This window comes from Primulina huaijiensis, chromosome 17 (genome assembly GCF_012295235.1).
Source record: "Primulina huaijiensis isolate GDHJ02 chromosome 17, ASM1229523v2, whole genome shotgun sequence".
NCBI lineage: Eukaryota > Viridiplantae > Streptophyta > Magnoliopsida > Lamiales > Gesneriaceae > Primulina > Primulina huaijiensis.
The window spans coordinates 3,497,994-3,525,862 of NC_133322.1; the positions used below are offsets into that span (position 1 = coordinate 3,497,994).

General features: G+C 35.5%; 4 protein-coding genes and 1 long non-coding RNA gene across 8 annotated transcripts; 3 read left to right on the forward strand and 2 right to left on the reverse strand.

The window, feature by feature from the left end:
- Window positions 1-2,528: 2,528 nt before the first annotated feature.
- Window positions 2,529-6,154, forward strand: LOC140962996 (probable protein phosphatase 2C 60). Of its 2 annotated transcripts, none has more exons than XM_073422176.1 (5): window positions 2,529-2,854; window positions 3,320-3,747; window positions 3,841-4,208; window positions 4,856-5,092; window positions 5,610-6,154. In XM_073422176.1, the coding sequence occupies exons 2-5, from the start codon at window positions 3,429-3,431 to the stop codon at window positions 5,877-5,879; spliced, it is 1,194 nt and encodes a 397-aa protein (XP_073278277.1). In that variant the 5' UTR covers window positions 2,529-2,854; window positions 3,320-3,428; the 3' UTR covers window positions 5,880-6,154. The 2 variants fall into 2 exon arrangements, with proteins under 2 accessions (XP_073278277.1, XP_073278278.1); XM_073422177.1 differs by lacking the exon at window positions 2,529-2,854 and adding an exon at window positions 3,177-3,199.
- An 863-nt stretch (window positions 6,155-7,017) lies between these two features.
- Window positions 7,018-10,781, reverse strand: LOC140962285 (protein CHAPERONE-LIKE PROTEIN OF POR1, chloroplastic-like). Its single transcript, XM_073421144.1, has 3 exons — window positions 10,312-10,781; window positions 8,882-9,242; window positions 7,018-7,501 (listed from the first exon to the last, which is right to left on the reverse strand). Exons 1-3 carry the CDS (start codon window positions 10,648-10,650, stop codon window positions 7,326-7,328), a joined length of 876 nt encoding a protein of 291 aa, XP_073277245.1. The 5' UTR covers window positions 10,651-10,781; the 3' UTR covers window positions 7,018-7,325.
- A 143-nt stretch (window positions 10,782-10,924) lies between these two features.
- On the forward strand, window positions 10,925-14,944 carry LOC140962478 (uncharacterized). 2 transcript variants are annotated; one of them, XR_012172553.1, is made up of 8 exons: window positions 10,925-11,019; window positions 11,282-11,899; window positions 12,143-12,675; window positions 12,765-12,812; window positions 12,915-13,072; window positions 13,817-14,235; window positions 14,372-14,466; window positions 14,570-14,944. It is a non-coding gene; the product is annotated as an uncharacterized lncRNA (long non-coding RNA). The 2 variants fall into 2 exon arrangements; XR_012172552.1 differs by lacking the exons at window positions 10,925-11,019; window positions 11,282-11,899; window positions 12,143-12,675; window positions 12,765-12,812; window positions 12,915-13,072 and having other exon boundaries at window positions 13,088-14,235.
- Window positions 14,945-16,101: 1,157 nt separating this feature from the next.
- On the forward strand, window positions 16,102-21,103 carry LOC140963328 (V-type proton ATPase subunit B2). Of its 2 annotated transcripts, none has more exons than XM_073422615.1 (15): window positions 16,102-16,227; window positions 16,489-16,562; window positions 16,880-16,935; window positions 17,072-17,170; window positions 17,471-17,530; window positions 18,187-18,302; window positions 18,393-18,597; window positions 18,951-19,079; window positions 19,166-19,303; window positions 19,597-19,747; window positions 19,850-19,932; window positions 20,118-20,165; window positions 20,254-20,307; window positions 20,425-20,508; window positions 20,610-21,103. In XM_073422615.1, the coding sequence occupies exons 2-15, from the start codon at window positions 16,505-16,507 to the stop codon at window positions 20,793-20,795; spliced, it is 1,467 nt and encodes a 488-aa protein (XP_073278716.1). In that variant the 5' UTR covers window positions 16,102-16,227; window positions 16,489-16,504; the 3' UTR covers window positions 20,796-21,103. The 2 variants fall into 2 exon arrangements, with proteins under 2 accessions (XP_073278716.1, XP_073278717.1); XM_073422616.1 differs by having other exon boundaries at window positions 16,140-16,228; window positions 16,498-16,562.
- A 3,389-nt stretch (window positions 21,104-24,492) lies between these two features.
- LOC140962256 (pentatricopeptide repeat-containing protein At4g35130, chloroplastic) lies at window positions 24,493-27,175 on the reverse strand. The gene has a single exon (XM_073421103.1). It carries the CDS (start codon window positions 27,085-27,087, stop codon window positions 24,658-24,660), a length of 2,430 nt encoding a protein of 809 aa, XP_073277204.1. The 5' UTR covers window positions 27,088-27,175; the 3' UTR covers window positions 24,493-24,657.
- Window positions 27,176-27,869: the final 694 nt, after the last annotated feature.

A 27,869-nucleotide genomic window follows, 5' to 3' on the forward strand; every position in this document is an offset into this window, starting at 1 on the left:
CTATAGGCAGTCCAACACATAACGGTGGAACCAGAGTTCTGATATAATGTTAAGATTAGAACTTACCTAACTCAACCCCAAAAGCTAGCTCGAGAGAGGATGATTGTCCAAATTCATATATGCAATTCTCATGTTATTTATCCTACCGACATGAGACAATTAACAAATTCTTATATAGATATTTTCTCGAGCGAACTTGTCACATAAAGTTTTCTATTAGTTTCACAACGACTAGTCTTTTGCATACGTCATTCAAGAACGAGTCGGCTGATTAATCCTAAAGTATCGGCAAGCCTAGAGAGTCATTGATATATCATCAAAGGGTTGAAAAATTGTGTTAGACGAATAAATAAGAACACAGCCCACTTTTAAAAAAGATATTTTATGAGACTTAGATTCCGATTCAATTGAAAATGTCAACAACTTAGCATATTAGAGAAATGAATTCAGTACGTATTACACGTACCAACTTGTATAGAGACGTAAAAAATTTAACTTCTACAAATCAAATAAAAATAAAATTGATTGTTGGTTTTAATCTTTAAAAAAAAATATATAACGCTAAAAACGAAAGAAACTTATATAGAAATTGAAGAAATAAATTCTCGCCATATTTTTTATCTACACAATAAAATGTAGGAATTTACAAAACGTGGAAGTATAAGAAAATTGATGAAAACTCTTGAAACTAAAATAAAAAGATGAAAATCGCTAGAATCTGGGAGAAAATTTGAAAAATGCTTGAAATTAAAACACTGAATTTTTTCACAGAGTTTGCAATTTGTTTGAACGATATTCAGTTGTGTCAGCAGGGGTGAGCAAGATTTCGATTAAACCGAATTAACCGACCGAACCGATCCAATTTGGAAATTCGGTTCGGTTATTTCGGAAATTCGATTTTCAATTAAAAAAATTCGGTTATATCGGTTAATTCAGTTCGGTTACGGTTTTGAAAATTTTGAAATCGGTTAACCGAATTAACCGATATAATAAATATTATTATTTAATAATTTTTTTAAATCAATTTTTATATATTTTTTAAATTTTAATTTTAAAATCAACCCTAATTCTAATCCACCCTTAATTTTAAAATCAACCATATCAATTTTTATATATATTTTAATTTTTATGTTTTTAATCTATATATGCACAAAATTTTTTTTTTAAAACTAATCGGTAACCGATTTTAATTCGGTTCGATTTTCATCGGTTATGAAAATTAATTCGGTTGGTTCGGTTATGACTAAATATTTCGGTTCGTTTCGGTTCGGTTACCCGAATGCTCACCCCAGGATGTGTGTTTCATTGTTTCTTCCAATGATTCTCTCCTTGTTCACTGCTAGGGTGGTTCTTCCTTCACTCTCCCATTACCCACTTTCGTTCTTCACGATCCAACTCCAAGATCTGGTCTGTAAAACTGATTGTCCACCGCTAGGTTAATTCAAAATGGTTTGAAATAGCTATTGGACTTTTCTTGTGCAATTTGTAGATCAATAATTTTTTAGAGCACGAATTTTTCATTTATAAAGTCAAGTACCCCCTGTTTTAATCATTTATAAAGTTCAATTGATTCTATCCGATTAATGTTGACCAAAAAAATCTCCGCCAAAACATAACGCAAAGAAGCGAGAAAATTGTATTTCTGGTCTTGTATGTTTATTTATTTTTTATGTTTTTGTCATATATGTTGTCAAATTTTAGTTTTAGTACGTTATCTCTGATATGATATCAATGTGACGATGACATGTATAATATCATATTAGCAATCTCGATGAAAAATGATTAAAATGGTAAAAAAAAAAAATTAAGAGTAAAATTTGATAACATAAATAATCAAAATAAAAACAAAACATCCACGGCATGTTTCTTTCCTTCCATCTCGTCTCTTAGTGTTTTTCAAACCTAAACTTTGAAGATAATATCTTGATAACTATTTTTGTAATTAGTATTATTATTCGATTTATAGTTTACTCGATGACGACAGAACGGAAGGCCACCGGAAGTCAGAACATTAACTTAATTGTTGGTCGATTTGACCGTTCATCAAAATAACACGTTTTTTTACACAAGATGTGACAAACATTATGCTTTTGCAAATGTTTTTCTTTTTTCTTTTTTTTTTATATGAACTACATATATATTAGTCGCCTTTATTTAATATGACGTTTGACTCAAAATTTACGAATAATTAGATTTATACATCATTCTATTATATATATATATATATATATGTGTGTGTGTGTGTGTGTGTGTTTTATCGGTTCATCTTACGAACCAAACATGATACTGTATGTATAGATATACAAATCATTTCTAATTTTATATGTGAAGTTGATGGATAAATATGACCCCTAGTTTTTAAATTTTCTATAATAACCCATAATTTTTTTTAATTTTTTTTTTATCTAAATATAATTTTTTTTAAATGTAAAACCCGTTTTAAAGATGTTTATTCAGTTTTTATCTCTAGAATTTTCTCTATCTAAAATTGTATGCGTGGAGCCCAGAGCCGGACCTCTGCTTCGCTGGCTGGAAGCCTGGAACCTATTCCATTGTGGAACTTTAATGGGGTTTGTCTATTGAGAAAGAACACACTTTCACTTGCCTCAATCAAAGCACTCAATTCTACAAGTACTCTGCTTCCCCTCCCCCTATAAATCTTTTGGGTTTCTTCTTTTTTGAATTTTTTTACTATTTCATCGCCACTTCGCAGCAACAAATCTTGCTCTGCTTGAAAAAGAGAACTACAAACAAAAAACCCACTTCAGTTTCTTCCTTTTCCCTTTGATTCGATGGATCTAAGGATCTAATTCCTCTTTCACTTTCAGATCCTTTTTCCTATTCAACTGTAAAGGTAACTTCTTTTGCATACCTTAATTTTGTGTATTGTTCTATTCAAAAAAGAGTTGTAAATATAGTTGATACTGTTGGCTGCTTAAAGGATTTCAAGACATTGTTTTTCTCCCTATGCTTTTTGGAAGTTGAAGCTTCTAGAATTTCAACCAGCTGACCAAAAATGTTTCGAGAAATTAGTTAATTTTAACTACTTTTTGGTTATTTTTCCCCCGAACCTTCCCCTCCTCAGGTAGGCTCCTGGGTCTTTTGGGTTATTATTATAAGATCTGTGTCTAATTGGAAGGTCATTTTATACTTTTATTAGTTTCCTTGTGGCAACTTACCAGAATCGGGCGTATATTAGGTGATCATAATGCGTATATATTACTTTTCATTTTGTTGGATTGTTGCTGTTCGTTCATATCTTAAATCTGATTGTTTTGTGTTATGCTGGCCTCTAAGTGCTCGTACTCGGTGCTTGTAGGTGAGGGATTGATTTATGGTTATGCAATCGAGTTTAACCTCAGGAAAAAAGTTAGCCTCGGTGCTTATCGGATGCTGATAATTCGATGGTGGTTCAGATGAGATGAGGGATGTTTTCTGGGTTGTTAAAATTATTGAGGGCCTGTTTTCGGCCCAAGGCTGATCGATATGCTCACATAAGTTCAGATTCCGGTGGTCGACAAGATGGACTTCTGTGGTATAAGGACTTGGGGCAGCATTCTTGCGGAGATTTTTCGATGGCTGTAGTTCAAGCAAATAATTTACTTGAGGATCAGAGCCAACTTGAATCTGGTTGTCTCAGCTCGAATGAATCAGGGCCATATGGTACTTTTGTGGGAATTTATGATGGACATGGCGGTCCTGAGACTTCTAGGTTCATCAACGAGCACCTCTTCCAACATCTGAAGAGTAAGTCCTGTGATTATTGTTCAATTAAGAAATCGGATCAGTGGTGACGTCGAGAAACTAAATTTTATCTATCGTATGTATCGATTTTTTCAGGGTTCACTGCAGAACATCAAACCATGTCAGCAGAGGTTATTAGGAAAGCATTTGAAGCCACGGAAGATGGCTTTTTCTCAGTCGTCAGCAGGCAGTGGCCCGTGAGACCCCAGATAGCAGCGGTGGGCTCCTGCTGTCTTGTTGGAATCATATGCAGTGAAACTCTTTATATTGCCAGTCTTGGTGATTCTCGGGCTGTTTTGGGGAGACTTGTTAAGGCTACAGGGGAAGTCCTCGCCATTCAACTCTCGATGGAGCACAACGCGAGTTATGAGTCTGTGAGAAAGGAGCTTCAATCCCTACACCCTGATGACCCACAAATTGTTGTTCTAAGACATAACGTATGGCGTGTGAAAGGTCTCATACAGGTTGGTTCATTTGGCCACATTTTGCTGCAAACATTTATTCACTGCTGCTGTCTTTTTCCGTTGGCTATCAATTCACGATGGGAACGACTGTTTCCTTGAAGTGGGAAAATCTTAATTAAATTCCCGTTGGTACATTTTTATTGTGTAGAAATGGTTTGGGACCACATTTGCTTTTTATACTGTTCCTCCCTATACGCAAAGGGCTGTCAGAATTTGTTCTCCTTATTTTTTCATAATGATCAGTGCAAAATGATAAAACATTTTCATATGCATAAACATCTTCAATTTGTCGGCTCTTCCTCAGTTCGAACCTGGAACTACTTGGCTATGGCTGAAACTATTAGCATCTAAAAAGATGTTGGTATCCATCTCTATTGAATGAATAGAGACGCATCCATTAAGACAAAAAATTTGGACAGTTTTTCACTAATTCGTCTTCTTTTTTGTGAAATCCTGCAAAATTTATTCTTACCATTTTTTTTATTTTTATATATTGTGGGATTTGCGTTTAAGTCAGCAAATCATCTCTAAATATTTATTCTACATGTTTGTCCTCTACACAGGGCATGCAATTTCTTATCTTAGGTTTGCTAATGTTGCTTTTGACCTTGGTCAGTGTTTAGTTGGACTGAATGTGTAATTTACAGATCTCAAGATCTATCGGAGACGTGTATTTGAAAAAGGCTGAATATAACAGGGAGCCGTTGTATGCAAAATTTCGTCTCCGCGAACCTTTTAAAAGACCAATTTTAAGCGCAGAACCAGCAATTACTGTGCAACAGTTGCTGCCTCATGATCAGTTCATCATATTTGCCTCAGATGGCCTTTGGGAGCATCTTACCAACCAAGAAGCCGTTGATCTGGTCCAAAATCATCCACACAATGTAAGATGTCTAACCCACGGAGACGATTTTACCTTTCTTGTTTGGACTGTAACATAGTGCACCAAATACTTACTCATATTGAAATTAATACATGGACATCTGAGTGCTGTCTTCTCTTGTTTCCCTTCCGTTCTTTCATAAATTTATGAGAGCTAGGTTATACACAAGCATCAGTCATAACTTGAAAAGAATAGCGACTCCTAGAATCTTAGTTTTGGTCCTCGTTGGTTCCGATCACTGGCCAACTGTGGCTGCGGTTATTGATAACAAGTTTCTTGGCATGATTGATCGAATAACTATAAATGGTGTTTGATAATGTGTGTAGGCCAATGTACGAAAAAGACTAATGATGTGACTTTACGTGGCAAATATGAATTAGAGGCTGTGTAGGACAAAGGGAAACAAAAAGTGTCTTACGTGCTGACAATAAAAGGGGATCATGTATTTAGTTTTATACCCTTTCATAAAATTCCAGTGACAAGAAAATTATCAAATCTTCTGTACCTCGATTGTGCAGGGCATTGCAAGAAGATTAGTGAAAACGGCATTGCAAGAGGCCGCAAAGAAGAGGGAGATGAGGTACTCGGACCTGAAAAAAATTGATCGCGGGGTGCGTCGTCATTTCCACGATGACATCACAGTTGTGGTGTTATTTCTCGACTCAAATCTGGTGTGCCGGGCAAGTTCCTTCAGGACTCCTAAAATATCCATCCAAGGAGGGGGCATCAATCTTCCTCCCAACACCCTTTCACCATTAACTGTGCCCACGGAAACTGGCTCTACCTGACTGTCAACTGTTTCTGATGCTATGTGAATAAGGGGAGGTAACTAACAGCCAGGGGAGTGGCAGAGCCTTGAATTCTTTTATATGCTCTGTAATTTTAAATTGAAGACTAAAACTCCCTATCATTTTGGTGCCAAAGAGAAACAGGAAAGACACCCAACCTTAAGGTGACATTCACTGTAGTTTGTGTTTTGGAGCAGACTTGTAGTCTGCATTTGTCTTCTATATCCCTATACCATTCTCCTGTATTTTCTTTCTATCTTTTTATCCCTTGTAGACACTTGTGAAGCCTGAGGCTGAACGGCCTTATTGACTCTTATTTTGAGATAAGTTTAAGCTACTAAGATCAAGGAATACAGCTGGCATTGGAAAGTCAATAGCTACTCATAAATTGTGGTTTGGATGATCGTAATTTAGCAATGCAGCTTCAGGTTTGCTTCTTTCCTGTTAGATCTAGTCGATGACTCTCAATGGTTTGAGTTCGTGACTCAAATTACTTTCTTTTGAAAACTGGTGATGCTTGTGCCTTGAACGGGTAAACAGCTTGAGGAGTTATCATCATGATGACTTGATTGATTTCCCGTAATTATATGAGAAGAATCAGTCTCCATAAATTAAGTAATATTCTGGAAAATTTTAAACCATCCTTCAACACTTTCATGTATTCTAAGGTTCTAAAATTCGCTAGACATTAGTCGAACATCAAATCAAAGCTTACCCCTCTTAGGCGGAGTCTAGGCACTGCTAGACGGATTCCACAATATCAATAAAATAAGACCAAGTTAGGGCAAGCCAACAATGATATTTCTTGTGGGACTTTGATTTAACGTCGATAAAAAAAAATTACTTCTCTTTTTTTTTTAATTGGACTCTATTAAAATTAAAAATAAAAAAAAATTTAAAAATAAAAATAAATAAAAACCCAAAAAAAACAATAAAGTAATTTTCGTCCGCAAGGGCTACCTAAGTCCGCCTAGCCACCTAGGCTAGTACTTTTTCGGTGGTGCCGACAGCCCAAGTCAATTTTTAGAAAACTGCACATATTTGGCAAGACTGTTATAAGTTCTCGCCACCCGAATCATTATTTGCAGACAAGAATGGCAAATTTCCAATTTTTTTCCATTTAACTAGCAAGTCAACAAAGGAAACTACGATGCCGTCTGTGTCCAAAATACATGAAAAATATAATGACAGCTCAGGTGCCATCCAACTGAGTATAATAAAGATGACTATTTTCGAGATTAATCCAGAAGAAACAAAAAACTGCTGTCGAGATATAGATGGAAGCATATATATTCACTAATATACACTCTACCACATTGTTTGTACAATTACAATGGACAAATGAAAGCATGGATTGGCTTTTGCTAGGAATTACATGCACACGCACAACCATAGCATGATAGCATACGCCCATACATGGTATATGTCATCAATTTGTGTGTCATCCTATCTCAAGTATAAGGAGACCAAAAGCTGTGAGAAGAGTATGAATTCACTCATAACGGTAACGGGAGAGTGTAAGCCCATAAACGGGACGATATCGACTTGCAACCAACTCTCAACTGCTGAACCCACTACCGCACCAGCCACAAGACCTCCAATAGTAATCACTGTTGCCTTCCCTGTATAGACATTATTCATGTTAAAATTATTCATGTTAACATTCAATTATTAAATCCTAAAACCAGATTTGATATAATTACAATTAAGACGCGATTTTTATCTTTTTTTTTTCATTATTGTAATTTAGTTCTAGGGTAGATTTCTTGCCATATTTCTCTCAATATATTACCACCTATGTAAGAGGGTGGTAATTGTGTACTAAATTGACAGAGATTAATATAGTTCTGGTCTGATACAGAGCATGTAAAACATTGTGGCCAATTACATAAATTATGTATGCGCACACGCTCTATTCACTATATATCTACTATTTAAAAAAAGTTATATTGTGATGGAATATTGTAAGAAGGGGTAAAACCGGAATCGGAATGAAGCCTATATATCCTAACTTCTAAGAGTCGTATCAGGAAGCCACCTAGAGAATCTCATCAAGCCACACAACACAAAATCACATTCGTAGCACAACAAGACTTGTTACATATAACACAAGATCCAACGAAAACAATGGCATATTTATGGAATATGTGTTTAAGAACGACACGAGGCAGATAAAAAAAATTGGTAGTATCAGTAAATTCAGTGTTGTTTATGTGCTCATTGGGCGGAGTGTTTCAAGTTTTTAACTTCATCCATTTGTAGACCTCGAACTTAATGTTCCCAAGGCCAAGAATAACTAACACATAAGTTAAGAATGGGTCAACAATCTTTCATGTCTCTCTTTCACCTAAGGAGCAAAATACATTGCTTATAGTTCCCCCGCAAGTTTCTGTGAATGAAAAGGAAACATAAAAAGAAATCAAGGAGACAAGATATGATCTACACTAGCAAGTAAAAAGATTCCTCGACGTTCTTCACAAGTCCTTTCACCTAGAACTACTACAGCCTACAGGCACACCTGTACCGACTAGCTTAGAGTTATTTTTTCTGATTCCCCTGAAATGAGCTTTAGTATCCTTGCTTGTTACATGTATCCATCCATCTCCACTTACTCAACATAAATCAAGAATTTTAAGAGCAGTATGTTCTTTGAAGAAAGTGAAATGGTCATACTGGCAAACAGCCTGCTTAATAGTTTCTAAACCTGTAAAGTCTGACAAGAGCTACCACAGACAATCATATAAAAATAGGTTTTTCCTCAATGTGCAGAGAATTGCAAAACCAAGAACTTGAATAAACTGCAAATAGGTAAAAGAGCTCCCGAGCAGAAACACATCAAACCTTTGCCCAAAGTAGTACTGTTATAGACAATCATATAAAAATTGACATCCAAAAATTGCAAAACCAATAATCTAAATCAACCTAGTATAGTTAATTTAAAAGGGCTTAACCAGAAATAGCATCAAACACTGCTAATAAAAAATATCATAATTTTTTCTTACCCAACTTTATATTTTTCTTGGTCATGAAATACAAGGATGTCCCAAAACTAGTTGCTAAGATCAGGCCAGGCACATCAGCCACTGCATATGGCGTCGTTGAAGATGCTGAAACTCCATTTACATATGTCAAGACCATTAAAACCCCATAAACTCCGGCTTGCACACCCAACTCACTGGTTGATGGTGCTTCAATCGAAAGAGGTGAACTTTTTACAGTACTCCGTAGCCATTTAGGCATTGAATCCATTTTAGGAGCATTTACAGGTTTAACATCAGCATAACGAATGTTGCTATTCACAACTTTCCCCGCTCTCCTTTGTGATAAGCTTTGCATCAGCAGCATGTCATATGCAGCCTCTACCTGTATGGTGATAAGCCATATTAAACCATGTATTGGCAAGAATAAAATAACTCTATGTAAAATCCTGACATATACGGCAGGATATACATTTAAAAAGGGTAGAAGTTAACTGGTCTACAACTCCAGATGCTATGCATCTCTTACGTGGAAGCTTGTGATAGTCCAACAACTAAGTGCTTCAACTTGTGTATTTCACCAAATGAGTGCATTCACATGGGCATGCAGTATGGACACATTATCTCATGTGTTTTTTCTTATCTTCTATTCCCAAATGAGTACATTTCGCGATTGTGGATTAGCAGACTCTAGATCGTCTGGTTTCTTTAGAATGAACAGAATGGTTGTTTGCTACCTACAGTTCCGTGTGCCCTCAGCATATCGATTTTCAAAGCTCAAATTCATCTTCATTTTTCCACATTTTAGGAAAAATGGGCAGTGCACACCAATTTTCAAGTAAAGCTGTTTTCTCTTCTGCTCAATTGACTGGAATGTAGCTTAGTTATTGGATCAAATGTAGCTTAGTTATTCATAGGGGTAAAAACAAATAATATAAGTTTTTAAAAAAATGTAGAAGTGACAAAATAATAACTTTAACGTGCGTGAAAGGGGTCACCTCCATGCAGCCCACCCTCCCTCTTCAGTTGAAGCACTTGATATTTGATTCTAATTTGGTGTCTCATACAAAATTAGGTGACAATCCTTGTACACAACTGAAGAATTTTATTCAATGTCTAATTAAAACCAAGATAAGCAAAAAATCCAGTAAATCACATGAAAAATAAAGACCTCTTGTTCTACTCAGTTTCTCAAATTCGTAAACCTACCAGATGCAAGCTTACAATCCAAGCCACACACTGATATACACCAAAACTACAGATTTTCACATAAATATATAAAGCCACAAACTTGAGCAGAAACCCGTAATTCTCAAACTAAGAAATGCAAATATAAACACTACAAGCAATGTAATAAGCAAACCCCACAACTCAGTTTCCACAAAAACTTGAGTAATCGCTATTAGCAAATATTAAAGACCCCCCAAAAAAATGTACAAGAAATTTCAACAGACCTGAGAAATTGCTTGCTGGTCATCTTTACAAGCGGCAACAAGTGAATTCTTGGCTCGAAGAATATCCTCAAACGAAGCTTCCTCTGGAACACCGAGGAGTTTGAGGGCATTCTCCACTGACATCTCGAAAGACGCCGAATCGTCAGCTCGTGAGCCAGCTTGGATCGGCAAAGCTAGCATGCGCCGGGTCAACCGTGTACCCCACGAACCACGGCGGTCTGGCTCGACCGCCTTGATTATCGGGGTTGAGGGAGGCCGGAGAGGAGTTGGGGGTCTGGGTCTGTGCGAACCGCGGCCCAGAAGTGAGTGATTTAGCCGGACCGATAGAGCTGTAACCATTTCTGTGCGTGGCTGTGTGAAGAATGAAAGGTGTTTAATGGTAGAAGCAATCAAGATTATTGGGGAGCTTTCATGGTTGAATAGTGTAGGGGGGAGGGAGATGAAATGAACTAATGTCTCGGTTTTGGAAGCAAGCTTGTAATTCTTCGTATGTATACATCATAATTATGTAAATATTATATAATAAAATCATGTTTATTGTAATTACTTATTAATCTCCAAATATGACATTTTTTAAAAAAAATTATGACTTTTATCAAACATAATAAAACCATCAAAATCAAGAATAAATGAACTTTGAAATTTGTTATCAAATTTATCCCCTCGAGGCTCCATGTCCAATTTTTTTGATCTTTTTCTCACATATATGTACTATTATATTAAGTGTGAGGACATAATAATAATTACCTAGATAGGACACCAACCTTTTTTTTTCCAATTTTACCATTATATGATATTAATATTACATTTTTGTTTTTTGTTTTTGTTTTAATTTCAACACACATTTTTATTTTTATTTAAAAAATTCAAATATCAATTTAGTCTTTTGATAATTTGTTAAATTTAACTTTAGTCTATCAATAATAATAAAAAAGATTGTACACACACATTGCGTGTGTATAGTAACTAGTAGTTTAATATGTTTCACTTGGAATGCCCACATTTGGTTCAACAAAATGCAAGCGATATTTACCCATATTAAATCAACATGTTTTATTTATTGAAGAAGTAAAAATCAGTGGTCCAGTAGGTTCATAGGCTCAATGAAGATCACAATTAAAAGAATGGCGAGAAACAGTAACCGAGATCGATTATTAAAATATACATGAGAGTTCACGACTGATTCTGTTAATCTGTTGAAATAGCAGTAATTTCTAGAGCCATTTATTCAATGATATCTTTACTCAGTACTTCTATCAATTAATATTAATTTGCATGTGTGTGGCTATTAGTAGGCCTATCAAAGAACTGGAGCCCGAGAACCAACACTTTCTCCGTGTGATGATGGCCGAATAATGCCTAAAGTTGGCTTATTGTATGCCAAATCTGTGGCTGGGAAGTGGGAACTTCACTCTTCGTAATGAAATACCTTGGAACCTATGGATGTCCTTTGTGAACCGCTGCATATTTTGCCATTGATTGGCAGAATAAAACACTGCCACAACGAACAGATAATCCCAAGATGTTTGCTTGCTGGAGGGTTTGGCCCCGCTTTTTTCCAAGAGTGTTGCTAATGCCAGTTTCAGAGGTGGGTTTTGTTGCAGAGCAGGGAATCCAGTTGTATCTCTCACTGAACGTAAGAGCAACAGCATAGTATGCCGTGCTTGAATCAGCATAGTATGCCGTGCTTGAATCAGCATGCAAGTTTAAACGTGGGAGTAAATGATCTGTTAAGAATCCATTCAACTTGTGCACACGAACAACAATTAGTCATGCAGGAGATTCATGTTTTTTCCTCAACGCCTATAATTTAGCACTTCTATGGTTTTAGGGTTCTATTATCCATGTAAAAATATATTTAATCTTGTGGATGAGCTTGGCATCAAACCCTTTACAAGCTGGACAAAGTCTGCACAATATTCAGGAGGAGGACTGGAGGTAAGCTGTGCAGCTTTCAGTATTTCTTACGCGTCTAATGGAATCTTAATTGGGTTTTGCTCAATCTTATTTCACTTTTTTTTTTTTTTAAATCATGACTCTTTTAACATCTATGGATAAATTCCTAATCTTTTGGTCGCTGTCTGTATCTTTGTTTGATGTGGCCAAAATTGCCACTGAAATATTGAAGGATTCTCTTCCTCGGGTTTTTTCCTTCACGTTGAATATCCTATATTTCAAGATGTCCAGCAATTGCCAACTCCATTTGGCACATTATTCAACACTCAGGTGTCTCTCTCCTGGAGCAGTTAGACTATTTGAAACAAAACAACATTCTTATTATCACTAATTGAATTATCCTGCTGCTATACTTCGTTCGACTGCCATTCTTTGATCGGTTGACATCCCTTCCTCTAATGACCGTTGGTATGCTCAGTCACAAATTTACCCGATTTTCGAAATAACGCGTCATAAATCTAAGAATCCTTTCTTCCTTTAACAACTTCCGTTTGCAGCTATCGATTTTCACAATACAGACGCTGCTTGGAGGAAATATGATCCTGGTGAGGAGATTTGACTTTTCCATGGACTCCTTTTTATTGAAACTTGTGATTATGTCAAGTAAATACATTTGATGAATTTGTTTGTGTTCTTGAACTGCTCAGTTAAGGCAAGGGAGATGCTCAAACAGTTTGGATGCTTGAAAAGGCTTTATCAAGATGTTTTTATTCCGTTGATTCACGTTGGACTGTATGCACCTGCAGAGTAATATAGCGCAGCTGCAAATTTAGGATTGCTATATCATTTCCTTCTTGCTAACTAGGTTTGATCGGTCGACAATTTTCTTTTACTTTCCGAGTTTGTTTTGATGGGATTGCTAAGAAGTTATAGATATCGTCCTTAATGAGGAAACATGTTGCATTTCTCAATTAATTTATGAGAGAGAGAGTTTTAAGGCTGATGCCTTCATATTGGCTGTTGTAGTCTCCACTCTACAGGAAATAATACACAGCAGGTAAATCCAATCAAAATTTTCCGACTGTCAAATCTCTGTCCTACATCAAATTTGAAATGAAAACTCGAGCTACTTTTAAGTTTTGTGAAGAAACTTGAGTGTATAACTGGATGTCTATTTTCAGTTGTGGTTAAAATAGCTAATATCCAAATTTTACTCTCTGGATTCTGTGGCAGCTCATACTTTTACTACTGAAATAGCAAATTTTACCATGTACTAAACCAATGCTGAGGTTCGACATGGGCCTGTCATCTGTGGGTTTAGAGTGACGCTTGTGATATTCATTGTTGTGCTATTTGTTTTTTTCACACTGTTATGTTTACTTTAGTGTGGTATTATGAGCAAGAGAGGACTTTCTGAAAATTCTGAACTTGAAAAGCATAGATTTGCTTACTCTGAAGATTCAGCTCGATAGGAAAGTATCTGGGCTTAATAGTTTTTTATTTTTTTCATATAGCCACTAGAAACATTAAATTTTTTTCTAGCTCACATTTGAAACCAGTTAGTTTACTTTGTTCATCCTTTCTAGTTTCTACACATCCAAATGAACAGGTTAACACTCCATATGCGAGCAATGTATCATCTGGGTTCGATGGTTCTCGTGCTTGGTCATTTTCTGACTCAAGCATCTATTATGATGAACTAAAAGGCAGTACATCGACGGTTATTGAAACTGATTTTGTAAGAAATCTTGTTTCTTAGGTCTTATCCTCTTTATACCTCAGTTTTCTTTACATCTGCTTTGTAAACAAACATGATAACTTAAAAATACAGTGTAGACTGTTCGTCTGATATTAATGGTTGATATTTAGTGCAGTATCATGCCAATGACTTGTTACCTCTGAAGGATGACAAAATTGTTGAAAAAGTCATGTTTTGGCTCTCAAAATGTGTCAAGGAGTTTGAAAATGCAATGGTCATTGATAAAGAAATGGGAAGATTTCCAAAAATTCTGACTCATTATTTTCCAGGTAACAATTAGAAAGTTTTGTCATTAGCTAACTTTTTCCATACTTTTTCCCCACACCATCTGGCGAAAACTGTTAACTCAATCTTGGGCATCCTGTTTCTCAATCAAGGCTCCTTCACTAGATATAATGTGTCTAGGTTCATACAAATATATGATGCAAGGATCTACATTATTTCCAAATTTGTTCATGGCTGGAGATTGGATACTAAGCTGCCACGGTTCCTGGTCACAGGTACATTAAAAAAAATGGAAATCTGAAATCATTTCAATTACTTCAAAAATGATCTTATCCAACCAATTACTTCAAAAATGATCTTATCCAACCGGACCTGTAGGTCCACTAACGTAAAGCCGCGAAGCGCAAACGAACGTGAACTGTTATACCGAATCCGCCAATCTTATGTGACCTGACTGGAGGCTGCCAATAGAGTGGTGGATTATCTTGAACAAGGAGCATTTGCCAAAATTATACCACTTGAAGAAGACGAACCTCACATTCAATCTCTGCCACTCTTGAATCGAAATCTCAATGACATAAGAGATCAGCTTCCGTTTTCGAAATATTTCCTGCAATAGCAGCCAACCAATGAGCTCAGTATGGAGCTGCCAGTTTATGTCCATGAAATGGATACACTATCTTAAGATATAAAGTTTGTTATATTGTACGTAAACATTCTTGTTTTTCATGATTCTTGGTTTGGATAAAAGAAGGGGGAAAGCTTCATATTCCTTTCCAATTAGTTGCTAAATATTTTCATGTACTTTTTGGATAGATCCTTCATTCCCCAATTACCTCTCTTTTCTTTACTTTATTCCTGAATATTTTACATGAATCTTTCCACTAATTCTTTCCTTAACTTCGTTTCATGAATATTTTGATATACTTTTCCAAAAGATGCATCCAACTCCAAAGTGGAGAATGACAAAATATGCTGGAATGGACCAACATGAATTTTACATGGTTCTCAAATATGTTGTGTGCTTAAGAAAACGTAACATATGGACCAATTTGGATACAAGAATCATGGGTCAAGAAACAACCAAGATTTTTGGTCTTTCAAATGATTTAAAGGGAGAGTGAAATAGAGGTCCAAACGCTACAATTGTATGAATTTTGCTATAACTTTAGGGTGTCAATTCGGGTGTGTCGGATCGGTCGGGTCGGGTTGAGCAATAGTACCATTCAAAAATTGCTTAACCCGAACCCAACCCGAACCCGAGTCGACCCGAAAACTCTTAACCCAAACCTGAAACCGAATCAATCCGATCAACACGTATAACATGATTTTGATTTTTTTTTTAAAATTTTTTAAAATAAAATTCAAATAATAATAATAATAATATTTTAATTTAAACACATAATAACAAAATCTCCTTCATATATATTATTTAAATTTGAAAGTCTAATTGTAGAAAAATAAAGTATATTTATAAAATCAAATAAACAATTATTTAAAAAATAAAAAATATTCAAAATAAATATTAAATTATGAAAATTTATGATATAAAATATACAATAAATATTTTTCAGACATACAATATATAAAAATGTAAGCAATATTTATTAATTATATTTTTTTTAAAAAAATTAAAATTTTCGAGTCAACCCGGGAACCCAACCCAATCCGATCATTTTTTTTCGGGTCAGCTATCGGGTCCAACCCTATCTGACCCGAACCTGAAAACTTAAAACACAAACCTGATTTTTTTTGGGTTAAACCGTGTCGGATTAGTGACTCGTGTCTGGTTTTGACACCCCTATGTAACTTCCCAAGTTTAAATTATTTCCATCCTTTTTATTAAAAAATATATATATTTAAATTTAGCTTATGTTACTATCAATTATCAATGCTAAAAAAAATTTGTTTGACTAATTATTGAATTTAATTCAAATATGAGATGATTTCTTTCCCGAGCTTTAGATCTCGCTTCAATAATTATAATTATTCTGTTCGCTGCAACTCCTCCTTCTCCCCCATCTGATTCAGAGCTAGGTATGTCACAATTCAGATCCAGTTTCTGTATTCTGCTTCTCTTTTAATTTTGCGTCGTTTGTTTATATGTATAGGAATCACTATCATTGTCATATTCATTTTTCTCTGCTGCTTTTATGTGTATGTGCTAGTGCGTACTGCGGATTTGGTTCATTATTTCGGCTTTGAAGTGAAGTGAAATGAAACTCACTGCAACTGAATTTGATTGCTTCAAGTACCTTTTTTGTTAACCTTTATTATTTGTTGTGGACTGGTGAACCGTGGATTAGATTTAGTATGGGCGTGGCGCAAAACAACGTTGAAATGGAGGAAGGAACTTTGGAGATTGGAATGGGTATGTTCTCATTGTTACTTTTCTTATCTACTGTAACTGTACCTATGCCAAAAAATATGGAGTTAATACACATTTATAAATATCAGTTCTTTTGTCATTATTGAGGTGTCATTTCAGGGGCTCAATATCAACACATGATTCTTTTCTAATGTGTGTTTTGGAACACATATTAGGACCATGTATGTATTTATATAGATGAGATTTTTATAATCTAGTTTGTGACAGATGGATTTCTATGAGTAACTATTGTAGAATATATCCTTCAAGCATTGATTGCTCACCAAGCGAACACTTTAATACTTTTTTTTTTTTCGCAGAATACAGAACTGTGTCGGGAGTTGCTGGACCTCTGGTTATTCTTGACAAAGTCAAGGTGAGTGCGGTGCTGTGGTGTACCCTATCAGTCAGTTCTATTTTGTGTCTCTCAGTATTGACATATAATTCTACAAGTACTGTTATGATATATCTGAGAAGTGTATAATATTGGGTGTTGCTTCAAAAATGTTCAGGGACCTAAGTACCAAGAAATTGTCAATATTCGCCTAGGAGATGGAACAACCCGACGTGGGCAGGTCTTGGAAGTTGATGGCGAGAAGGCTGTTGTTCAGGTGAATATCATCCAAGTTTATTACTCTTTGTTTTTTGTTGGGTTCATCTTCTTATTTCCCGCATTTTGCTGTGAGATCTTGGATCATTTGGCTTGCCTTTAGATTCCCCTTTGTACAATAAATCACAGAATTATGTTGTCACTAGCCTTTATGGCAAGTGATGGATGCCACTTTTTTTTAAAAAAAATTCCTGTAGATCTATTAGAGTTTTATTGAGGACTTAGTTGAACTTCCTACCGAAGAGATACTTTTCTCTTGAGTATAAATATAACTGTTTTCTAATTCCCACTTTTTTACCAGGTTTTTGAAGGAACGTCTGGAATCGATAACAAATATACAACTGTTCAGTTTACAGGAGAGGTGCGGCCGTGCAGTAGTTCTCCCTTACGCTTTCTTTCTTTTAAAGTCACAATGTGTTGGATTGCTGTTGCTGAAGCAGTATGAACTTATTGCTGCATGAGTTTGTTGTAAACCCAAATATTTCGTCTTGCAATCAAAATAAAAGAAAATAACTTGTTTAATTTATTTATCAGTACTATTTCTTCAGCTGCATTTATCATAAAATTGTTTTTTTATTTGTCTTCCTGGAAATTGCAAATTTTGCAGGAGTGGAATTTGTATGGTTACTGAATCACAATACAATCACATTCTTGAACCGTGAAATTTATCTTTCACCTCTTACTTTGACGTTGCCCTTAAAAAAATAGTTGAATCTATGACCTATGGGATCGACCTGTTTAAAATTGAGGTGAAAACTGCTGTTCAACTTTGGTAGTAGTGCTTTATTAAAGTTCATGGTCTATAATCTCCAGGCAGTAAATTCACAAAAGTCTTTCTATGAACAGGCATTAGTTTACGAATCTTGATGAATGCTAGGAAGTTAAACTATTAATTTATGATTATGTTCTCTTGTAGGAAAGATTGTAGTGATAATTTATGAAATTTTCATTTCTTATGATCCTCAAGTTTTTTTTTCCTTCATATTTTCTGATTGTGTATCTGTAACTTGCTTCCAGGTTTTAAAAACACCTGTCTCGTTGGACATGCTTGGCCGTATTTTTAATGGTTCTGGGAAGCCCATTGACAATGGGCCGCCTATTCTTCCGGAGGCTTATTTGGATATTTCTGGCAAGTAACATTAGAGTATGAGTTAGATTATGTCCTTGTGTATACATGTTGCCTGCACACTTGATGTGTTCTTTACCCTGTTTTCTTCAGGGAGTTCCATTAATCCTAGTGAAAGAACGTATCCTGAAGAAATGATACAGACTGGAATTTCTACTATTGATGTCATGAACTCAATTGCCCGAGGGCAAAAGATTCCTCTTTTTTCTGCTGCTGGTCTTCCTCACAATGAAATTGCTGCCCAAATCTGTCGTCAGGCTGGTTTGGTCAAACGGTTGGAGAAATCTGATAATCTTCTTGAGGTGTGTGATCCCTCTAAAAAAGTTCTGCAGTAGAGCAACTATTATTGATCCCTATGTCCTGTTGTTGAGTTGGACTCTCTAACTATGCTTGATATCCATTTAGTTTTTGTTGCTTTATGCTTTGGTTGCATTGTTGAGTGTATGCTGAAGCCCATATAAATGTAACATGGTGTTCTTCAGAGAGAATATTCTCTTTCTTGTTCGGAGAGCCTTCATTTAGACCTGCGGACATTAGCAAGGTTTTCTACTGCATGGGATAATTTATTAATATATGTTGTACTTGATTTTCTTATCTTTGATATCTCCAGAAGTCACTTTTTTGTTGGTTCTTATTATCTGCTTTTATGCTACAGCATGATGGAGAAGACAATTTTGCCATTGTCTTTGCAGCTATGGGAGTCAACATGGAGACAGCCCAGTTCTTTAAACGTGATTTTGAGGAAAATGGATCCATGGAGAGAGTGACCCTTTTTCTTAACTTGGTAACTGTGCCCGCCCGTTGGTTATGTTGGTCCCCTGTAAACCGTGCTGATGTACTGTTTTCATTGGGTTATGATGTCCTCTGTAGGCCAATGACCCAACAATAGAACGCATCATTACTCCACGTATTGCTCTGACAACTGCAGAATACTTGGCATACGAATGTGGGAAGCATGTTCTGGTCATATTGACAGATATGAGTTCTTATGCTGATGCTCTCCGTGAGGTAGCAGCACCACCAATACCCTTCTTTACTATCTATTTGAAATGGGAATCCTCTTATTTTATCAGCCATTATAAGTACAAAGAACGTCTTCTCTCTTATTTCAAGTCTTATTAGGAATTTAGGAGTATCAGGATGTCTATGTCTATTATTGTAACAGTTGATGTGATGTGCCTCCATATTTATAGCTACTATCTTCGTCTTTGCTGCGATTTACTACTTCAATCAGAGGATTTTTTTTTCTTTAATTTCTTATCATAGCTGTGTGTGCCAACTACAGTATGAATTCTTTATAGGTATCTGCGGCTCGAGAAGAAGTGCCTGGAAGGCGTGGATATCCTGGTTACATGTACACTGATCTTGCTACTATCTATGAACGAGCTGGACGTATTGAAGGAAGAAAGGGATCCATCACACAAATCCCTATTCTGACTATGCCTAATGATGGTAATGCAAAATTACCAAAAATTCTGTTTCACTTGCTGTGTTTTTTTAAACGAGCTGGATTTTATTTCTTTTTAATTTCTTAATTTTATTTCAATCGATCAGACATCACACATCCAACTCCAGATCTTACTGGTTATATTACTGAGGGGCAAATATATATTGACAGACAACTTCATAATCGGCAGGTATAGATAGATTGATGCATGCCAATTAGCTTCTGATAGTACCTGTTCAAACCATTACAAAATCTTTTCAAATATGGGTCTAAGTTCTTCGATTTACAGATCGAGACCGGGATTTGAGATCAATGCATTTATCTTTTGTGTTGGGCAAAATTAATCCTACCAAATTACGTGCTTTGAACTGACAGATATACCCTCCTATAAATGTGCTGCCATCCTTGTCTCGTCTGATGAAGGTATGTAGACTGCATATATGTGGTCTGGTGTTGAGTACTCTGACAGGGGGTAACGAGATATGTTATATCTTCTCTCAATGTATTGCAGAGTGCCATTGGAGAGGGAATGACCCGTAGGGATCACTCCGATGTATCTAACCAGGTATATTGTCTAATGTACAAAACCGATTCTGGTCTCCACGGTCAAGCTCAGTCAAACTACAGCTGCCTTTCTTGATTGTATGGATTTAACGATGTACTCTACATTTAATATTCACAGCTATATGCAAACTATGCCATTGGAAAGGATGTCCAGGCGATGAAAGCTGTGGTTGGAGAAGAAGCACTTTCCTCAGAAGATCTGGTCAATCACTATCTGAATACAAATTTGCTATATCAAATTTTCCAGATAAAAAAATAAGTGAGATAACTAACTAATTGTGCCCGACCCCTAATTTAAAACAGCTATATCTTGAGTTTCTCGATAAATTTGAGAGGAAGTTTGTCGCACAAGGAGCATACGACACCCGTAACATATTCCAGTCACTGGACCTGGCATGGACACTGCTCCGGATCTTTCCCCGGGAGCTTCTTCACCGTATCCCAGCTAAAACACTCGATCAATACTACAGCAGGGATGCAGCAAACTAATGCGAAGAGAATTCTTGTGCCCGAGTCGATGATTGTTTGCCTTTCCTGGCTGTGTGATGTGTTATTATATGTACATTTTTTTAAAAGATGATCCCCTTTACCTTGTTTAAACAAGGGTCGAGTGAGATGTTCGACGAGCTCCGAGGAAAACAAGGCTTTCCGGCCATGAAGAACATTTAAGTTTTTTTTTTCTTTTTTGGTAGAGAACCAATTGGGTTGTGTTATTCATAATTGTCATGGTTCAGTAATCTCTCTCCAATAACTATGGAGACCTCAGCGCATGCAAATGGAACATGCAATATTGGCTAGGGTGGGCAACGATCGGTTTGGTCTGGTTTTACTCTACAACGGTTTGGTTTTCGGTTTTGAATATCTCTAGTCCAAAATCAAATCATTTTGTTATGGTTCGGTTCGATTTTTTTGTAATATGATTCGGTTTATATGATCGGTTATATACGATTAGCTAAAATTTTGTTAAGAAATAAAATTATACGTAACTTAATGCCTCTAAAATCTAAATCATAGTATTTGTCAAGCATTTAATTTATGAGATTTAATATAAATGTCATGCGAATATAATAACAATGTATAACTAATTAACCATATAGACACGGAATGCATGAATCCAACGGAATATTTAGAAGTGGTGACTGTTGATTGGTGAGTGAGGAAGAAAAAAAAACGCTGGTTGGTGAGTGGTGAGAAAGAAGAAAAAACGATCGAATTGAAAATTGAGGGTGAATGATACTAATTTCCTAAATCCTAACATGTCCGTTATATATTTAAAAAAATCTTATACTTAACAATAATATGATTCATTATACATAAAAATCCTATACTTAACAATAATATGGTCGGTTCGGTTATTCGCCTTTCATCGGACTGACGTGTACATGAATCGAACAGCGGAAAGGATGAATATAAACAAATTCACTATATTTGAAAGTGGATTGCGTTTTCAGTGTTTCTTGAAATCCTGCAGAATTCAAAGGCATGCACATTCATTCAAGTGTGCAGCAGCATCCAAATCTGCTGTCTTCCTTCTCCTTTTGTTTAAGGTGACGATCTTCTTCACCGTCTGAAGGACCGATTTCCATGATTGGGCCCAACACTCGGGCTTTTTAACTGTTTACCGCACATTTTCTAAAAATTTAATAGAATAATTAAAAAAAAAAATTTAACAAACTAATGTGTCACGCGTCTTCAAGAGGCGTGACTTTCAAATTTTTTTTTTTAAAAAAAAACAAGTCACGCCATATGAGATGGCGTGACTTGCTTATTATTTTTTGAAAAAAAAAAGCAAGTCACGCCATATGAGATGGCGTGACTTGCTTTATTATTTTTTTAAAAAATGTAAGTCACGCTCTTACTTTTTTAAAAAAAAATAATAGTACAAGTGACATGTTTAAATTATTTCAGAGTTGCACGCCTCCGCACATGTATTAAAAGCTGCAATAACATAACTTTAATAATTTCGAATTCATTATAATATTATAAATTTTTCTCTATAAATTGAATACTTAATTGACTCATTTTATTCGCTCCTTTCGTATTTTTCATCGGTAAGTTCTCGTAAATGTTTGAATTTATTTTTTCACTTCATGCAAATTTTTAATAATTTGATTTTTTTTTTGGTTTTACAGGTTCATTTTAGTTTTAACTTATATTAAAGGTATGTATACTAACATAAATTATTTTGTTAAATATAAAAGTTATAAATGAAATTATTATTAATGTTAGACTAATTTTGTCGTGTTATTTAATTTTTTTTTCGATTTTAATTATTAGGTGATTTTTTTAGTTATTACTAATTTTTGTAAAAAAATTTGAAAATCGTTCTGAGCCTTATTCATGAATAGGTATTTATTTATAGATAAATCTGATTTTTTTATAAACTTTTGATAAATTTTAATTATCATTATTATTTTTTTAAAAAAAATGTTTAAAAAATTTATGTTATATGCTATTTTTTTCCGTTGATATTATTGTTTTATAATAATTATATAATTATATAGTATGATAATAATAATTTTAAATTTATTTGTTTATGTATATATTTGTTTCACATTTAATATAAAAGATTATTTGTAAAATAAAAAATAAAATCACGTAGTTTTTTGTTTAAAAATAAAATACACTATCTCATATAATTATGAGATACAATAAAAAAAAATGTTTAATGATTTATTGTATTAATCGTAATAATTTGATGGTGAAATGAAAATATATGTGAGTTGGCGCAATTTTTTTTAAAAAAAAGGACAAAAAAAAAAATCATGGAAGTCACGCCTACCAAGTAGATATGACTTCCTTTTTTTTATAATAAGAAAATTTATATTATTGGTGTAAAATAAATTAATCGTTATACTAATTTTTTTTATATATTACCTATATAAAACAACAACAATGAGTATTGTTATTATCATTTGCATAATATAAAATAATAAGAATAATTAATAATACATAGAAACATAATTAGGTATTTTAATCATAAACTCAAAACGTAAGATTATGATATATTCATAATTTATATTCGAATAGTCACGTAAATTAATTTATATCAACGCTTAAAAAATAGGCGTGACTTTAAAAAAAAATTTAAATTGGAGATGGCGTGACTTGCTTTTAAAAAATAAAATAAAATAAGCAATTGAAAGTTACGCCTCTTCACATTAGTTTGTTATTTTTTTTTTAACCTTATTTTATTATACTTTCACAAAATGTCCTGAAAACGATTAAAAAACCCCGAACACTCCATCGGGCTTTAATCGTGAAGCCCAATTTTGTCGACCCAATTATCTCAAGCCGTATCTAAATTCTCAAGGTTAAAATCTGATAAAAGTTTTTTACAATGATATTAATTTTAAATTTGCAAAAACCCATTGGCTAATCTACATCAATAAAAAAAAAAACATCCTTATTAAAAAAGAAAAGAAGTAAATCATTGCCTCGTCTAAATCTTATGGTGTCCGAGTCGATAGAATATGGAAACTCTTAATAAATGGTCAAAAATTCGATTCTTTACAAACATTTGATTTGATTGGACAAACCTATCACAAGATTTACTCGGCGTGATTTACATGTCTGACGTGATTTACCGATTATTATATTAATCCAAAAATTTATCGAATATGCATAGAAAGATTAACAACTCTTAAATTCCATCCAAATAAATAAAGAGGCTGCTTGAATGGCAAGGATGACTACGTGTCATCTCCTCTGGTCTCCACGTGTCTGCCCACAGTGAGAAGGCAGTGTCCCCCCGTACCCATACCAGGCTACCCACCCGATGGGGATTCAAATACTCTTTCCGGTGGAATGTAACTAAAAGCGTGCTTAACCATATGCCCATTAGTACTGGCGTTTTAATAACTAGCATTTGAATTTTTCTTTTGGGTTCGTATTTGGAGCAAAAATCAAAATAATTTTTTTTTTTTTCATTTATGTTAGAGAATAAGTCTCTTGTGAGACGGTCTCACGAATCTTTATCTGTGGGACATGTCAACCCTACCGATATTCACAATAAAAAATAATACTCTTAGCATAAAAAGTAAAATTTTTTCATGGAGGACCCAAATAAGAGATCTGTCTCACAGAATACGACCCTTGAGACCGTCTCACACAAGTTTTTGTCTATGTTAAATTCATTCTGTTTTTTTTAAGTGAACAAGTATAAAAACTGGAGTCTCTATGCCTCGCGAAGACTCACTATATGTGTATATATTGGTGTATTATATTAGTCAGATTACAAATACTAATATCTCCTCACTCAGGGGGTCAAAATACATTTTTCCATATAACTTGTTTGCGTCACAACTTTTGAATTGTTACCGAGTACATTTTCTGCTGTACGGGCAAACAGTCACCAATAATCTCCACATGAGCAATGTCCATTCTTGAAATGGTGGTATGTTTTTGGATCTCCGACCACAATCTCTCTGTTGGTTCCCTCTGACATCTTTTTTGCAGCTCTATGGCAATCTTCACATATTCTTGTGTTCTTTCTAACAAGCACAGGTTTCCCAACTGATGAGGAAATCAACCCAAAACATATAGCTAATCTCACACCATGGAAGGTCGGAGAACCGGCTCTTCTTTTTATCAGTTCTGGAGGTTTGAACTTAGAGGGACCGTACACATGACAGTCTTCGCCTATCCTTCTTAAGAGAATATCCAAAACATTATAGACAATGTTACTCTCAGCCTGTGATCTATCATGATTCGTGAACACGTAAGCTTTAGCATGGACCTCCACTGTGCTGCGTCCGATGGTTTTCTCCAGTCCTTCTTTCTCCATCAAACATCTAACACGTTCGGCATCATCCCATTTTCCAACGTCAGCATACATATTCGAAAGCAAGACATAGCATCCGGTATTATTGTTATCCAAAGACAGTATGTGCTCAGCACATAGCTCAGCCATCTCAATGTTTCGATGGTGTCTACTTGCAGATAATAGAGATCCCCAAATCCGTGGTGTTGGTTTCAAGGGCATTTCATCGATAAAACGCTTAGCAAGATCAAGATTACCCAGACGACCAAGAAGATCAAGAACACACCCGTAATGCTCTATTCCAGGATCAATATCATAATCTCTCTTCATTAAATCAAAATACTTCTGGCCTTCATTCACATTTCCTCCGATGCTGCAAGCTGTTAACAGAGAAACAAATGTGCTTCCATTGGGTTTGTTGTAGCCTTCTTTTGTCATTTCAGAAAACAACCTAATGGAGTTTGCTCCAAACCCATGGATTGCATAAGCCATAATGATCGTGTTCCATGAAATCACATCCTTACAACATATACCATCAAAAACATTTTGTGATGACATAAGATCACCACATTTTGCATACATGTGAATCAATGAATTGCAGATGAATGTATTGGAAGAAAAACCCAATTTCGTAATAAGGCCGTGTATTTGTTTCCCTTCTCTCAGCAAGGCTGCTTCTGCATAAGCGGGAAGGATAATTGCAAATGTCATCTGATCAGGGAAAAAAGGTTCTGTTCGCAATTTAAACAAAAATTCTACTGCTTTCCTGAAAAGACCATTCTGCATGAATGCAGCCATAATGGCATTCCACGATATCAAATTCTTTTCCTCCATGTGAAGAAACAGCCACTCGGCCAATGTTACTCCCCCACACTTCCCATACATGTCGATTAGAGCAGTCTCCAATACTAAATGAGGCAGAAATACATTCTTAATAGCATAACCATGAATAGCTTTTCCATGTCTCAGAGCTCGCATTTTCGAGCAGGAGGGGAGCAAGTTTATCATCGTGATAGCATCAGGTCTGTCACAGCAATCCTCTTGCATTCCCACCAAACAAGAAATTGACTTTAAGGATAGACCGTTCAGAGCATATGCTGCAATCATAGCATTCCGAATAACCACGTTTTTATTAGAAATTCTACCAAAAAATCTCTCGGCATAATCCACTTGACCGCATTTTCCAAACATGTCTATTAATGAACACTGGATCATCAAATCTAGTTCAAATCCATTTCTAAATACATGACAAAAAATTTCCTTTCCATTTAACAAATTACGCTCAAGAGCACAACCACCTAAAGCACTGATAATGCTAAACCTGTCAGGTTTCACTCCAGAAGCCTGCATTTTCTGAAGACATTTCAAGGAGTTCCTACCTTCCCCAGCTAAAACATACCCATTGATCATTGAATTCCAAGAAACCAAGTCCTTAACAGGCATCCATTCGAACACTTTCTCCGAATCCCCAACACACCCAACTTTTGCATACATAAATATAAGTGCATTACATATATAAACATCAGCAGCAAATCCAAGCTTCACGATCCTGGAGTGAACTTTGCCCCCTTCCTTCAAAGAAAAAATGCCAGCACAAGCTTTGATTACAAAAGGGAAAGTATACTTATTGGCTTTAATCCCATCAATTTGCATCCGGTAATAAAAAACAATGGCTTCCTGGAACAACCCAGAATCAGTTAGTTCCCGGATTATCGCAGTCCAAATGAACGTGCTCGACTTCGTTATTGTCTCAAACATTTGGAGTGCATTCTCCAAACAACCTTCATCTAGATAGAACAATAACGTTCTTGCCGACAAAATATTACCACGATCGGGTGATTTTTCTGCTCTTTCCACATGTCTTCGACTAAGTAAGGTGGCAGCTGGTTTTGGTTTCCGATACGTTGTATTGGGATCATGGTTTTGGATATTTTTTGAAGCTTGGACTTTTGCTGGAAAATTTTTATTTTGTGAAACAATGGAATTCGTGCAGAGCTTGAGATATAACCCTGCGACCATTATAACATCTGAAAAGATAACCGTTAATACAGTTAAATCAGTTGTTTGCCCAACAGAGTCTCTCCTTCCTTTATTTCTTAAATTTCGTCAGGCGTATACACACAGACATATATATAAAGCGGAAACTTTGTGGGCCAACCCGACCTGATGGCTTGGAATTAGAATATCGAAGCCCAACAGATGTTTGGGCTTTCATTTCACCATGGGCCTGTTTAAGTTTTGGTCAATATATTTATTCATAATTGTTAACATTAACGAAATTTCGTACCAACATCTAAAAAAATTTACAGCAGAAGTAAAAATGAATGAAGAATTTGCCGAATTTGCTCCAAAATTTTCGAATTGGAAATTAGAAAATCGTTTAATTTTCTTATATTGAAATATTCAAAGATATTTCATAGTCTATGTTTGCTAAAAATCAACACTAAAATCTCTCTTCATTATCATAAGCTATTCCTCTGGAATGCTCTGAAGAGCCGGGCGCCATGATTTCCATCTCTGATCCCTCCCATTGCTCGCACCTCTCAGCATCCGTCTGTGTCTCAACAAGTTCAGCCGCTGGTCCAGAGATACAGCCAGCGCGTAGGCAGCCGAAGCCGAGCTGCGTCCATCTCCGATCGCCTCCAGCACTTGCTTCAGATCGTCTTTCCTCACCACGAACTTAAGCCGCGCCGTACGCCCGTCCTGTCCGGCTGCAGCAATCGTCTCCAGTATGTTGTTTGCCGTTGTCTTCTGCTGATTTCTGCTCCGTATCGATCGCATGGTCGGTGAGAATATCAATC